Here is a 14,050-nt window from a genome sequence, read left to right on the forward strand (position 1 = left end):
ATCGGTGGAGCCCAGGAGACTGCTAGAGAAGTGAAAATATTCTTTCTGTATTATACTATAGTAGTTGATACATGCCATGATACATCTGTGCAAACCCATAAAACACACAACTCCAAGAGTGAACCCTAGCATAAACTATGAACTGGATGAGGATGATGTGTCCATGTAGGCTCATCAGTTGTAAAAAAGTGCCACTCTGATAAGGGACACTGATAAGGAGGGAAGTGATACAAGTGAGGTTACTTAGGGGATATATGGGAACTTTGCACTTTCTGCTCAACTTTGTTATGAATTAAAACTGCTCTATAAATGGGTCTAGTCAATCAATCACCACCATCCATCTCCTAGTGAAACCAAAGTAACAAAGCAGGACCATAGGGCCCTACAAGGCCCTGTGTGACCTGGCTTCTCTCCATATCATGGCTTCCTCTCTTGCTTACTGAGCTTCAGCACACTGGCCTCCTTGCTAGACCTAGAGCACCAGGCATGCTGTATCTCAGAGCCTTGCCACCTGCATCTCCTGCCAGGAACACTTCCCCCCAGAGAATCTTCATGGTTCCCTCCCAGGTTTCTCCAGGTCTTTCAAATGTCAACTTGGTGGGGCCTTCTCCATTCTCCTCTTTTAAAATGCAGCTTTCTCCAACCCTTCTTAGTTTCCCCGATCTTTATTTCTCACCAAAGAACTGATCATTATATAAAGCACTCTGTTTTTCTTAAGTCCTCCTCCCTCCCTCTGGAGGACAGAGACCTTCCTGCTGTGTCATAGTCTAGGGCTTAGGGGGCTCTCAATAATATTTATGGGGTGAATAAATGGACAGCTGATTGAGAGTGCATGCGTGCTTCCTGATATTTACCATGCTGTTTTTGTTTCATCTGTGTTCAGGAGGGGAAATCCAACTCAGTCACCCAAACCCAGCTCCAGAACCCCAACTCCTGTGAAGTGCTCCCTGGGCAGACTGAGGAGGGGACCTCTTCTCTGCATTACCACAGTGCCCCATTATGCCTCTAATGGGGCCCTTTATCACGGTTTTTTGTAATCTGTAGAGCCCCTTAAAGTCTCCTTATTCATATTGTATTCCCAGTACCTTTGTACCTGGCATATAAGAGCAAGTCCTTAAAAACTTTGGTGAAATGAAATAATGAATGAATGACTTAGATAAGGTCATCAATATGTAATTTAGTACAAATTATATTGACATATGTAGTGCATATAACTTAAATAATATCCAATACTTAAAGATGCTCTTCATAAAGTTCCTTCAGCATTCACGGTCATAGCTTACTTGAGATACATGAGTTCATAGCTAACAACATCCAAAGTGCAAGATAACAACAGAGTTTGCTTTCATATTTCTTTCATGTGATTTCAAAGGTTGTTACTTTACCTGCTGTTTGGGTCCCCATATTCATGCTGCTTTAGCTTACACAGCACCCCCATGGGAGCTAAAGACTGAGCAGGCTTGGTAAACAGAGCATAGATGCCAAAAATCATTGAGCAAAGGGACAATCTGGAAGACAAAGATTACATGGGTCTTTAACACACACACAGATTAATGTGTATCTTTCTTTCTTTCTTTCTTTCTTTTTCAGTTGTAGATGGACACAACCCCCCCCCCATTCATCCATTTTCATGTGGTGCTGAAGATCGAACCCAGTGCCCCACACATGTGAGGCAAGCACTCCACCATGGAGCCCCAGACCTGGCCCACATGTGTATGTTTTTATACACATAAGTTCATACGTATATGTCTATGTATCAAGGACATCTTCATCTAGGAAGTCCCTCCTGACCCTGAGTAAACAAAAATAGAAAAAGCAGAGTAATTGTAAAATCTTAGCCTCATAGTTAAGATGCAAAGAGAAGACAGCTGCTGCTGCCTTACATGCTCAGTAAGTGAGCACTGTACTGAGTAAGTGAGCTCCACATATTGGTTAATTTAAGCCCCACAGCAATCATAAGAAAGCCTTTGCCACCCTCCTCTTTTAGAGATGGGAGAACAAATGACAACATCCACAGTCACACGATGTGTAAATGAAAGAACTGATATTCACACCTAAGTTTTTCTGCCCAAATTTCCTTAAGTATTACTTTAATGGATTCCTGCCACGTAGTTTTTTAATAATGATGTCATATAAAATAAATCAAGTGCATTGACTGAACAAAATTAAATCTTTTCATGTTTTAATTGGTGATGAAAACTTTGACAATAAGGAGGAGAAAAAAGAAAGGAGAAAGAAAGAAAAAGAGAAAGAGAGAAAGAAGGAAGGAAGGAAGGGAGGGAGGAAAGGAAAGGAAGAAAGAAAGAAAATAAATAAATCAAGGCCAGAGAATTGGAGGAAGTTTGACCTGATAGAAAGAACTTGGATTTGATTCCCAGTTCTTCAGTCAGCTATTATGTTAACTTGGAAAAGTTAATCCATGAATAGTATAAGTTTCCTAAAAATTAGGATAATTATAATCATATGGTAATATAACTACAGTCTGTCTCCCCCCACAAAACTGTATGTGCCATGAGGGCAGGGGCCACATGTGTTTTGTCATTATAGTAGAAAACTTTCCACTCTGACATGATCAGGACATTTGGCTGATCATGCAAAAAAAAAAAAAAAAAAAAAAAAGAAAGAAAGAAATCACTTAAAGGTTTTCATTTTATACCTGTATTTCTTAAGTTTATAAAATCTAAGAGTAATTAAACCTTGTAATTATAATTACAAGCACATCTGACATTAACAGGTTTAAAATAAAAAGCACTAATTCTTGGTAAGGGTAGAATTGAATCATCAGAGCAGGAAAGCACAGGTATCCTCAAATAGCCATTCGGTCACCAACATATGGCATACATGCACATAAGTAGGCATTGTTTAGGAGGAACAAAGAGTATCAGGTAAGTGGAGAGTCTCTTACAAGACCTGCTGAACTGTATCCCCAGCTTTTCCACATTGCCTGACACATAGGTCATATCTGTAAAGTCAATCTTATCTATCATTCAAGGGTGCTATTAGATGTAAATGCTTATGCACACTGGCATTTGGCATATGTCGGTGCCCTTTTCTTTCCAACTGTTTGAAATGTTTCATTTATTTGTAGGGTATCTCATTCAAAGAGAATTTGAGGGCTAAGGGTATAGCTGAGTGGTAGAGCGCATGCTCAGCTTGTGTAAGGCCCTCAGATCAATCCCCAGCACCAAAAAAAAAAAAAAAAACAGAAAGAAAAAAAAGAGCCAAACATGGTGCCATGCACCTGTTATTGGAGGATTAAAAGTTTAAAGCCAGCCTCAGCAATTCAGCAAGGCCCTATGCAATTTAGGGAGACACTGTCTCAAAACAAAAAATAAAAAAGGGCAGTAGATGTGGCACAGAGGTTAAGTGCCCCTGGGTTTGATCTCTGGGACATAAAAATAAGAAGGAGGAAGAATAAGAGGAGGAGGAGGAGAAATTGAGAGGTGTAAAACATTTGCTAAAATTGCTGTTTGTTAACATGTTTTCTTTTCTTTTTTTTTTTTTTTGTATTGCAGATTGAGCCCAGAAGTGCTTAACCACTGAGCCACATCCCCAGCCCTTTTTTATATTTTTATTTAGAGACAAGGTCTCCTTGAGTTACTTAGAACCTCACTAAATTGCTGAGATTGGCTTTGAACTTGCGATCCTCCAGCCTCAGCCTCCTGAGCTGCTGGGATTACAGGCGTGAGCTACTGCTCCTGGCACTTAATCATCTTTTTAAGGAAAAACAAAAAGTCTTCTCAGTCTTTCTAAACATGAAGGTCATTAGACTGAAGATATGGTCCTGAACTGTAAGGCACTCATCAGCTCACTCATTGCTATGATTATGACAGCAACAGGACTGTGAAACAGGAAAGGAATCACATATAAAGAGGAGAACAAGCAGTGGGCAAAGCTCTCCTCCATTTCAGTTACCTTAAAAAAGAGAGAGACTGTGCAATATGTTTCTACAAAGTTAACAAAAAAGGCTGAAACATAATTCATTCCTCTTTAGAATGCAAAAGGAGGTATATATCCGAAAATATTTGTCAACCAAGAGAACTTTATATCTGACCTAAAACATTTATAATCATACCAAAGAACAAAACATGTTATCATCAGCTTAAGACTTTTTCAAGTAAGAAAGGATACGATGAAGCTTGATTTTTAAAATTTTAATTCTTAGAACGTCACTGAGCACAGGTCACTTTACCTTACTGTCTGGTGTGTATGGCACTATGTAGAACCTATAGCTAACTAAGATTTTGATTTACTTCTGAGTTTTAACCCTGTTGTAACATTGGCTGTGTGAACCTGAGGGATAAAAATCATGATGCCCTTTCAAAAGTGGAGGGAAATGGTGCAGGGCAAACAAATAGGAATATCCTATGATATTCTACTCCCCAATTCCTAATGATGCCTCTTATGACCATCTCTCTTGTATGTGATTTACAGTATTAATATAACTGAGATATAGCGACTCCGATAGGTCCTACCTGCATCTGACACTTTTATAGCTAATATCTGAATAAATATACTTACTGCCTATTGAACTTCAGTAAATCTTCATGGATCAGGTCAGCTAGTGGCAGGTTAAATAAACAAAAAGAAGCTTGCACAATCACCCTAGAAAAAAATTAAAATAATATACACATATGAACATTTTACAACTAGAAGGCACAGATTTTGTTATTTTAAAAAACACATCAAATGAAACTTGGCATTTGGTTTGCAAGAAGGAAAAAAGTGAAATTGGATACTATAAAAGTAAAGATATATTAAATACATAATTCTGTCCCTCAAATATATGCAATTCTCTTCTAAAAGTAATTACTTCCACATAGGATTTTTTAATGGTTTTTATGCTTTTTCCCATTCCCTAATAATTACTTGTTTATTAAATCTGCTCAAGTTACAAATAGATTCTAAGGAATAGAACTTTCCAGGGAATTTCATCTGCTTTCTCTTAATATAAAAACAGGAAAAGTTAAGAACTGTAAATAGGCACATAACATTTTGATTATGATAACAGAATAAAATGGAGAGAAAAGTTTAAGTTTAAAAAAGTAAACAAGAGCCAGGCATGGTGGCACACACCTATAATCCCAGCAATTTAAGTTCAAGGCCAGCCTCAGCAATGTAGTAAGTCCCTAAGCAACTTGGTGAGACCCTGTCTCAAAATAAAAAACAAAAATAAGATTGGGGGTGGGTTGCTCAGTGGTTAAGCACCTCTGGATTCAAACCCCAGGAAAAAACAAAAACAAAAAAACCCTTTAGAAGAGAGTCAGGCAAGAAATGAGGAACAACTTTCCAGACACAGGAAACTACATTTGTAAGACACAGAGGCGTCTGAACCAGAAATTTCAAAGTCTTTCCATATGGTGGAGAATACTGTGTAAATGGATGAATAACAAGAAAAGAGGATGGAAAGATAAAGAAGGCCTGCATAAAAAGGACTTTCTGTCATTCAAATATATCATGAAAACAATTGGCTTGTTAAGCAAAAGGATGACATGTTATTCTGATGCAATTTGGGAGAAGGGGTTAGAGGGACTAGAGACTGGAGGCAATGGGGACAACTGGAGGTTACAACAGCATTCCATATAAGTGACATTGAGACCTGAGCTGAATGAGTAGGGAAGGATGGATTCGGGATGTGTTACAGATGAGTCTGCCAATGATGTAGATTGAGGTGTTAAATGGAGGTGTCAAAATTCAGAGAGAGAAGGAAACAATTTCTCAGTCCCAAATTTGGGCAACTAGACAGATGGTGAAACCGTTTCCCATAATGGTGAACAAAGGTGAAAAAGAGCAGATAGGGGCTAGATCCTTGATTTGGACCCGTTGAATTCAAGATGTCTGGAGGATTGGGTGCCAGGGGAAGAGTAGAAGTTGCAGAAATAGGAGGAACTGTCAGCTGATATTTTTTAAAATTTTTTAAAATATTTATTTATTTATTTATTGGTTGTAGTTGGTTACAATACCTTTATTTCACTTATTTATTTTTATGTGGTGCTGAGGATTGAACCCAGGATCTCGCGCGTGCAAGGCAAGCACTCTACCGATGAGCCACAACCCCAGCCCCTGATTCTTGACAAAGGCACCCAAAACACATGTTGGAGAAAAGACAGCCTCTTTAATAAATGGTACTGGGAAATTTGGATAGTCACCTACAGAAGACTGAAGCTTGACCCCTCACTCTTACCTCGTGTAAAAACTCAACTCAAGTCAGACTTGCTGAGGGCCATTACCAAGTAGGAATGACGCATCGAAATTTCCTTGCCAAGCGTACCCCATGCTGCTTAGAGGACATTCGATGGGACATTGCATGCATGCTTTAATAAGGTGACCTTGCTCAAGGACCAAGGCGGATCCGGGTTTAGAGCTGATCAGGTTTGAGGAAGTAACCCGCTCCTTGAGTTTAAGGCGTTGCCAGTTTAAGATAATGGGTTTTAGGGAAGTTAGAGGTTGAAGATTATTGCTGGGCTTAGGGTGTTCCTGCTGCTTGTTCCTGCTTGAGTTCTCCTGAGATTGAAATGGGATTTGGAGATAGCCTCGTGGAGTAGGTGAATTGTGCGGGCAGAACGCGATTGCCCCTGGTCCTGTGTGGAGGTGGTGTGAGAGCGGGAATAAAGAATTGCTGTTTGAACCTACAAAGCTGTGGTGCCTCCTGATTCTGGTGCCCCCCAAGACATCGGCAAGACTCAGTAGCACATGCCTGTAATCCCAGCGCTTTCAAGGCTGAGGCATGAGGACCACAAGTTCAAAGCCAGCCTTGGCAATTTAGTGAGGCCTTAAACAACTTAGTGAGACTATGTCTCAAAATAAATATAAAAAGGAATGGGGATGTGGCTCAGTTATTTAGTACTCCCGGATTCAATCCCTGGTACCAAAAAAAAAAAAAAATCAACTCAAAATGGACAAAGAGCTAAGTATAAGACATAAAACTGTACAAGAAAGCATAGAGGAAACATTTCAAGACAATGACTTCTTGGATATGACATCAAAAACACAGGAAACAAGCAAAAATAGACAAATGGGATTGCTTCAAACTAAAATGCTTCTTCTGCACAGTAAGAAAGAAAAGAAAGGAAGGAAAGGATCAACAGTAAAGAGAAAAGTCACAGAATAGGAGAAAATATTTGCCAACTATTCATCTGACAAAGGAATAATATCCAGAATATATAAGGAACTAAAAAAAAAAACCTTAACAACACAAAAACCAAGCAATCCAATTAAAATATAAGCAAATGATCTGACTAGAAACGTCTTAAAAAAAGAAATACAAATGGCCACAAATATATGAAAAAAAAAGGTTCAGAATCATTAGTCATCAGGGAAATGCAAATCAAAACTACAATGAGATATTTTCTTACCTCAGTTAGAAAAGCTATCATCAAAAACATAAGAAATAAATGATGGTGAGGATGTGTAGAACAAGGAAATTTCATTTGCTACTGGTGGGAATGTGAATTAGAACAGTCATTATGGAGAATAGCATGAAGGCTCCTCAAAAAAACTAAAAATAAAGCTGGGCAGGAAAAAGCCTGTAATCCCACTTACTCAGGAGGCTGAGGCAGGAGGTTTGCAAGTTTGAGGCCAGCCTAGCCAATACAGCAAGACCCCATTGCAAAAACAAACAAAAACCTAAAACTAGAAATAGCATATAATCCAGTTATCTCCCTTCTGGGTTTATATTCAAAGGAAATAAAATCAGCATGCTAAAGAAATTCCTCACACCTTAATTTCTTACAACACTATTCACAAAGCTAAGATATGAAATCAGCCTCAGTATCCATCAGTGGATGAATGATTCAGAAAATTTGGAAGACATACACAATGGAATGTTATTTAGCCATCCAGAAAAATGTGGGTAGAGGAAGACTGGATTTAATCAGTGAACCCTCTTTATACATGTATTGAAATCTCACACTGAAGCCCATTAAATAGGTACAATTATTACTTGTTAATCAAAAATTAGAAAAAAAGAAGAAATAGGAGAAAGAGTTGAAGGAGGAATAGAATCTCAGCTTCTTTGAATCTGACAACAGCATTTACTCAATATTGCATTTTAATAGGTCACCAAGAAGAAACTTAATTTTACTACAAAAATTAGTGTGGGATACCTAGGGCCTTGTGCATGCAAGGCAAGTACTCTACCAACTGAGCTATATCCCCAACCCAATGTGTGATCTCTCTTTAAAAAAAAAAAAACTGTTAAACTGGGAGTGGTGGCATGTGCCTGTAATCCCAGTGGCTTGGGAGGCTGAGGCTGGAGAATCCCAAATTCAAAACCAGCCTCAGCAATTTAGCAGGACCCTGTCTCAAAACAAAAAGGAATAGGAATGTGGTTCAGTGGTTAAGCACCCTGGGTTCAACCCCTTGGACTAAAAACAAACAAACAAAAACCAAGCATTCAAACAATTTGGTAGAAAGATTCAATGATCCAGCCTGGAAGTGAATATTACACCGGAATCCCATCAAAGATGTTCACTGGGGGCTGAGGCTGTGACTCAGAGGTAGAACACTTGCCTACCATGTGTGAGGCACTGGGTTTGATTCTCAGCACCACATATAAGTAAATTAACAAAATAAACGTCCATGCATCTAAAAAAATATTTTTTAAAAATGATGTTCACTGTTATCGGCATTTACTTACTTGATAATAGTGAGATAAAAAGCCAAACAGTAATAGTAATCCTGTCCCAGAAGTAACATGACAATGGAGACCACTCCTTCTAGGTAGAAAGAGGTTAAGATAATCTTATAGTAACCAAATTTCTTCAGCCAGGACTGACCCATAAGGACAAGGCACTGAAATGGAAACAGATTTGGCTTTGTGTTAAGAAGCAAACCCACCTGTTATGTCTACTTACTCTCACTGATGACAAAATATTCTCATTACAAAATAAATTTGCTTTTGAATTACAGTATCAATTGAAACTTACAACTAATTCTCTCTTGGTTTCGGATGATTTGATCCACATATATCCAAAAAAATTGACTATGGATATTAATATTCTATAAATAACAAATAAGCTGCTATTATTTTCTATAAAAACAAATAAACTAACCAGGAAATAGTTTCCTAATTTATTTTCATACTAAGGTAGATTTTACTAAAAGTGATCATATAAGACATTGATCAGTAGCAACAAACAGCATTGCTTTATGGTAAAGTGAAAGATTCAACTTAAATCTAAAATAAACCCAAACAGAATTCACATAGTGTACATGCACAATAGCCAAAACAATGGTTGAATATATAAAAAAATCTCACTATTATTCTTACTGTGATATTAATCTGAAGTGTACTTTTTACTCTAAAATCAGAGGTTTAGTAAACAATATTCCAGGATTCTATCTATATTCTTTATGCTTGTGTGTCCTGCCTAATCTCACATATTTTCATAATTCCAATAGATTCATGTTGACATCTGAGACTTAGATTTGCTTTTTTCCCCTGCATTTCTTGCTACAAATGAAAAAGTTCATTGTTCTAGGCTGTAAAGCTTGTGCTAAATATACATATGTACATTAACAAAGATCAGAAGACACTCTTTGTTCTCAAGAGAAAAAGCACATTGTTTAGTGCTGAAAAGTTTCACTACCCAAATGTATGTACATTACAATTAGAAGAGCATTTTGAAAGACATAAGTATACTGCAAATGTCCTTTAATAAACATAAGGGTTTTTTTCCCCCTCGACTGATTTTTTTTTTTTTTTTTAGCTTAATTCTCTACTTTCAAGAAACAAGAGCTCGCTTTCTGGATACTAAAAACAATAGCTCTGTGATGGCTGTAGTCCTAGGCATTCCTGAGAGTTCTATAAGAGAAGGTATGCAAAGCATCTAGCAAATCAAATTATACTCTTGTGTATAGTTATAATATTCAAAGTAACACATTTCCACATATTAAAATGAATCTGCATCTTCTGGATCTCAACAAATATGCAAAATATAAGAAGTTAATAATGTCAGATGTCCTGGGTTTATATCACAGAGAACTGATTTCACCTAAAAGACATTTTCCTCCCACCCCCATCTAGCTCTATATTCAACATACAAGGAACTCTAATAATTGTTAGTCATTATTCTTGTGTCCAATATATAAAAAGATATGAGCCATATCTTTATGCAAATAAATAAAATATTTAAAAAGTAAAGTAGATTTATATGTTACATGAAAATTTCTATAATTTGTGAAGATAAAAAAGTAGGATCCAGCCAGGTATGGCAGTGCACACCTGTAATCCCAGTGACTCGGAATGCTAAGGCAGGAGGATAGCAAGTTCAAGGCCAGCTCCAGCCACTTAGCCAGGAGGCTGTAAGCAACTTAGTGAGACCCTGTCTCAAAAAAAAAAAAAAAAAATGACTGGGGATATAGTTTAGAGGCAGAGCACCCCTGGGTTCAATTTCCAGTACTAAAAACAAAATAAAATGCAGGATACAAAAGATCATAGATGAACTCATTTTATTTTAAAAATTATACATATAACTTGGTTTTAAAAACTCAGTAAGTGAAATATGTGAAAGGACATGAGTAATAGTTCTTACTGTAAGTTATTTGGTAATGGAATTGTACAACAGATGCCATTTTTACAATAAAGAAATAAAGAGGTTATGATTCATTCAGAAGCATTAGCAGTCCCTCACTCCACCACAATTCAACCATCTGATGATCTCTACCCAGGTCATGGCTAAAAGATAAAAGAAGTAAAAAAACATGAATTGGAACTAACAAAATAAAATCACGACTCTACATACTTAATATAAGTTTATGTTCTTTTTTATATATTTTTTTTATTTGTAGCTGGACACAATACATTTATTTTATTTATTTTTATGTGGTGCTGAGGACCAAACCCAGGGCCTTGCACATGCTAGGGTGATCACTCTATCACTGGGCCACAACCCCAGCCCAAAGCTTAAGTTCTTTACTCATGAAAACCCTTCAGGTATTCACTAAATATCTATCTAAATACTTAGGAGTAAATTTAACAAAAGAAGGAAGAAGCTATACAGCACTGTTGAAAAAAATTTTTAATTTAAAATAGATAGAAAAACATTCCATGTTCATGGATCTGAAGATTTAACATCAAGATTTTTGTGGGTTTTTTTATTATATTTTAGTTATAGTTGTACACATTACCTTTATTTCACTTATTTATTTTTATGTGGTGCTGAGGATGGAACCCAGGTCTCACACATGCAAAGCAAGTGCTCTACCACTGAGCCACAATCCCAGCCCTGTTTGTTTGTTTTTTGGTGATGGGTATCGAACCTAGAGCTTTGCACATTCGAGGCAAGTACTCTCCCTCTGAGCCACATTCTCAGCCCAAGATTTAACATCATTAAGACAGCAATACCACCCAAATATCTATATATCCAGTGAACTCCCTATCAGCATCCCAGATAAGTTCTTTGTAGAAATTGATTCTAAAATTCATATAGGTTCTAAAATTCATATAGATTTTCAAAGGACCCAGAATAGCCAAAAACATTTTGGGAAAGAATAAAATAGGAGAACTCACACTTTCCAATTCCATCAAGAAAGTGAAAAGACAACCTACAGAATAGGAGAATATTTTTATAAAGTATATCTGATAATAGATACTATGAAAAAACATTACAACTCCATAATAAAAAGGCAAACAACTGGGCAAATGAGCTAAATATATAGTCTTCCAAAGAACATATACAACAATCCATGAAAAATGTTCAACATCATTAATTACCAGGGAAATCCAAAACTACAATGAAATATCACTTACACACACTGGGATGCCTACAATAAAAAAAGATAACAAGAGTTGGTAGTGATTTGGAGAAACTGGAACCAATGTACACTGCTGGTAGGGATGTCAAATGGTGTAGCCACTCTGGAAAACAGTCTGTCACCATCTCAAAATGTGAAATATAGAGTTACCATAAGACCTATATATTCCATTCCTAGATAGATACCCCAAAGAAATTATAATATATGACCATACAAAATTTAACACTAATGATTATAGCAACATAACTCATTAATAACCAAAAAGTGGAAACAACTCAAATGTCCATCAACTAATGAATAGATAAACAAAATTTGGTACATTCATCTAAAATGGAATATTATTGAATCATAAAAAAGGAATTTTATGGTTTGAATATGGTTTGTTGCCTCAAAATCTCGTGTTGGAGTTTAGTCCCTATCGAGAGGTATTAAGAGGGTAGAAATTTAATCCACCTACAGTGTTTAGAGGTGGGCCTTTGGGAGGCGATTAGAATTTGATAATTAACAGGATGGAGCCTCCATGATTGGTTACCAGTGACTTTATAAGGGACTAGAATATGCATACACTTGGGCTCCTTCTCTCCTGCCACATAATATGGCCTGTTCCTACTTAGGATTCTGCCAGCAAGAAAGCCATTATCAGATGCAGCCCATCAACCTTGGACTCCAGAACCATGAGCCTCTTTTTTAAATATACCTATTCTGTGGTATTATGTTATTAACATCTGAAAACAGATTAATATAGAATGAAATGTTCACGTACTACAGCATGGATGAACCTTAAAGACAGGCTTTGTGAAAAAGCCAGTCACAAAAGACCACATATTATATGATTTTATCATATGAAAAACCAGAAAAGGTAATTTCATGGTTTCCAGGGCTGAGGGGAGTGAAGTGAGGATTGACTGATTCTTTTTAGAGTGATGAAAATGTAACTCAACTTGACCATAGTGCTAATCCCACGACTGAATATGCTAAACTATATTGAATTATGTGCTTTAAATGAATGAATTGTATGCAGTGGGAATCAAATCTCAATAAGGCTGTTTTTAAAAAATCAGCTCCATTTTTACATGGGAGTTTAATTTAACGAACTTTTTTTAAGCTGGCAAAGATAAGAAACTACAGATAAGCACATGACTTAAAGTGAGAAGGTATAAACAGCCTAAAATATGGTGGCAAATAATAAGTAGAGACAGAAATTCAAACAGCTTCCTAATCTGGGTCATTGAAATTAGGAGCTGCTACAGTTTTGGATCTCAAATGCCCCCCAAAGGCCCATGGGTTAAAGGCTTGGTCCCCAGTGTGGCCCTGTTGGGGGGTGATGGAACACTTGGTAGGTAAGGCCTAGTGTGAGGCCCTTTGGTCATGGGGGTAGGTATGCCCTTGAAAAGGATTACAGGACCCCAGCCCCTTTCTATTTCTCTTGATTTCTGTCCAGGAAGTGACCAGCTTGATCCATCAAGCACTCCCTACCATTGCCATCCAGCACCCCACCAGAGTCCTAAAGCAATGGGCCCAACCAAACTTGAATGGAACTTCTAGAACTGTGAGCTAAATAAACCTCTTATAAGTTAATTATCCCAGGTATTTTGTTACAGTAATGGGAAGCTAACACAGGAGTAAAAATCTTGGCAAACCTCACAGTGCTCTGAAGGGAGGGCATCATTTTATCTTGCACACATTAACACCTGGAACTACAATGATTAACCAGAAGTTCCTTTAGTATACCCTACTAAACAAATGATGTGCACACAGTACATCTTAGAGGTAGATTTTTTTTTTTTTTTGAGATGGGATCTCACTATATTGTTCAATCTAGTCTTTTTTTTTTTTAGAATTTTTTTTCACAATGCTCCTATAGCATAAGAATTAAAACTTAGAATCAATAAATGGGATGGATTCAAACTAAAAAGCTTCTTCTCAGCAAAAGAAACAATCAGTGAGGTGAATGGAGAGCCTACATCTTGGGAGAAAATCTTTACCCCTTACACATCAAATAGAGCACTAATCTCTAGAGTATATAAAGAACTCAAAAAGCTAAACACAAAAAAAATAATAATAACCTAATCAATAAATGGGCCAAGGACATGAACAGACACTTCTCAGAAGAGGATATACAATCAATCAACAAATATATGAAAGAATGTTCATCATCTCTAGCAATTAGAGAAATGCAAATCAAAACTACTCTAAGATATCATTTCCAGTCAGAATGGCAACTATTATGAAGACAAACAACAATAAGTGTTGGCAAGGATGTGGGGAAAAAGGCACACTCATACATTGCTGG

The 14,050-nt window shown here is 37.0% G+C and overlaps 1 protein-coding gene across 2 annotated transcripts in view; it reads right to left on the reverse strand.

The window, feature by feature from the left end:
- LOC101978286 (transmembrane protein 180) overlaps window positions 1-14,050 on the reverse strand; it is a 51,776-nt gene that overhangs the window by 31,525 nt on the left and 6,201 nt on the right. For both annotated transcript variants that reach the window (XM_078024230.1, XM_021725553.3), the window contains exons 3-5: window positions 8,639-8,793; window positions 4,522-4,605; window positions 1,386-1,508 (exon numbers count right to left, since the gene is read on the reverse strand). In XM_078024230.1, the coding sequence (XP_077880356.1) occupies window positions 1,386-1,508; window positions 4,522-4,605; window positions 8,639-8,793 (362 nt within the window). The remainder of the gene's footprint in view (window positions 1-1,385; window positions 1,509-4,521; window positions 4,606-8,638; window positions 8,794-14,050) is intronic.

This window comes from Ictidomys tridecemlineatus, chromosome 10, assembly GCF_052094955.1.
Source record: "Ictidomys tridecemlineatus isolate mIctTri1 chromosome 10, mIctTri1.hap1, whole genome shotgun sequence".
Lineage (NCBI taxonomy): Eukaryota > Metazoa > Chordata > Mammalia > Rodentia > Sciuridae > Ictidomys > Ictidomys tridecemlineatus.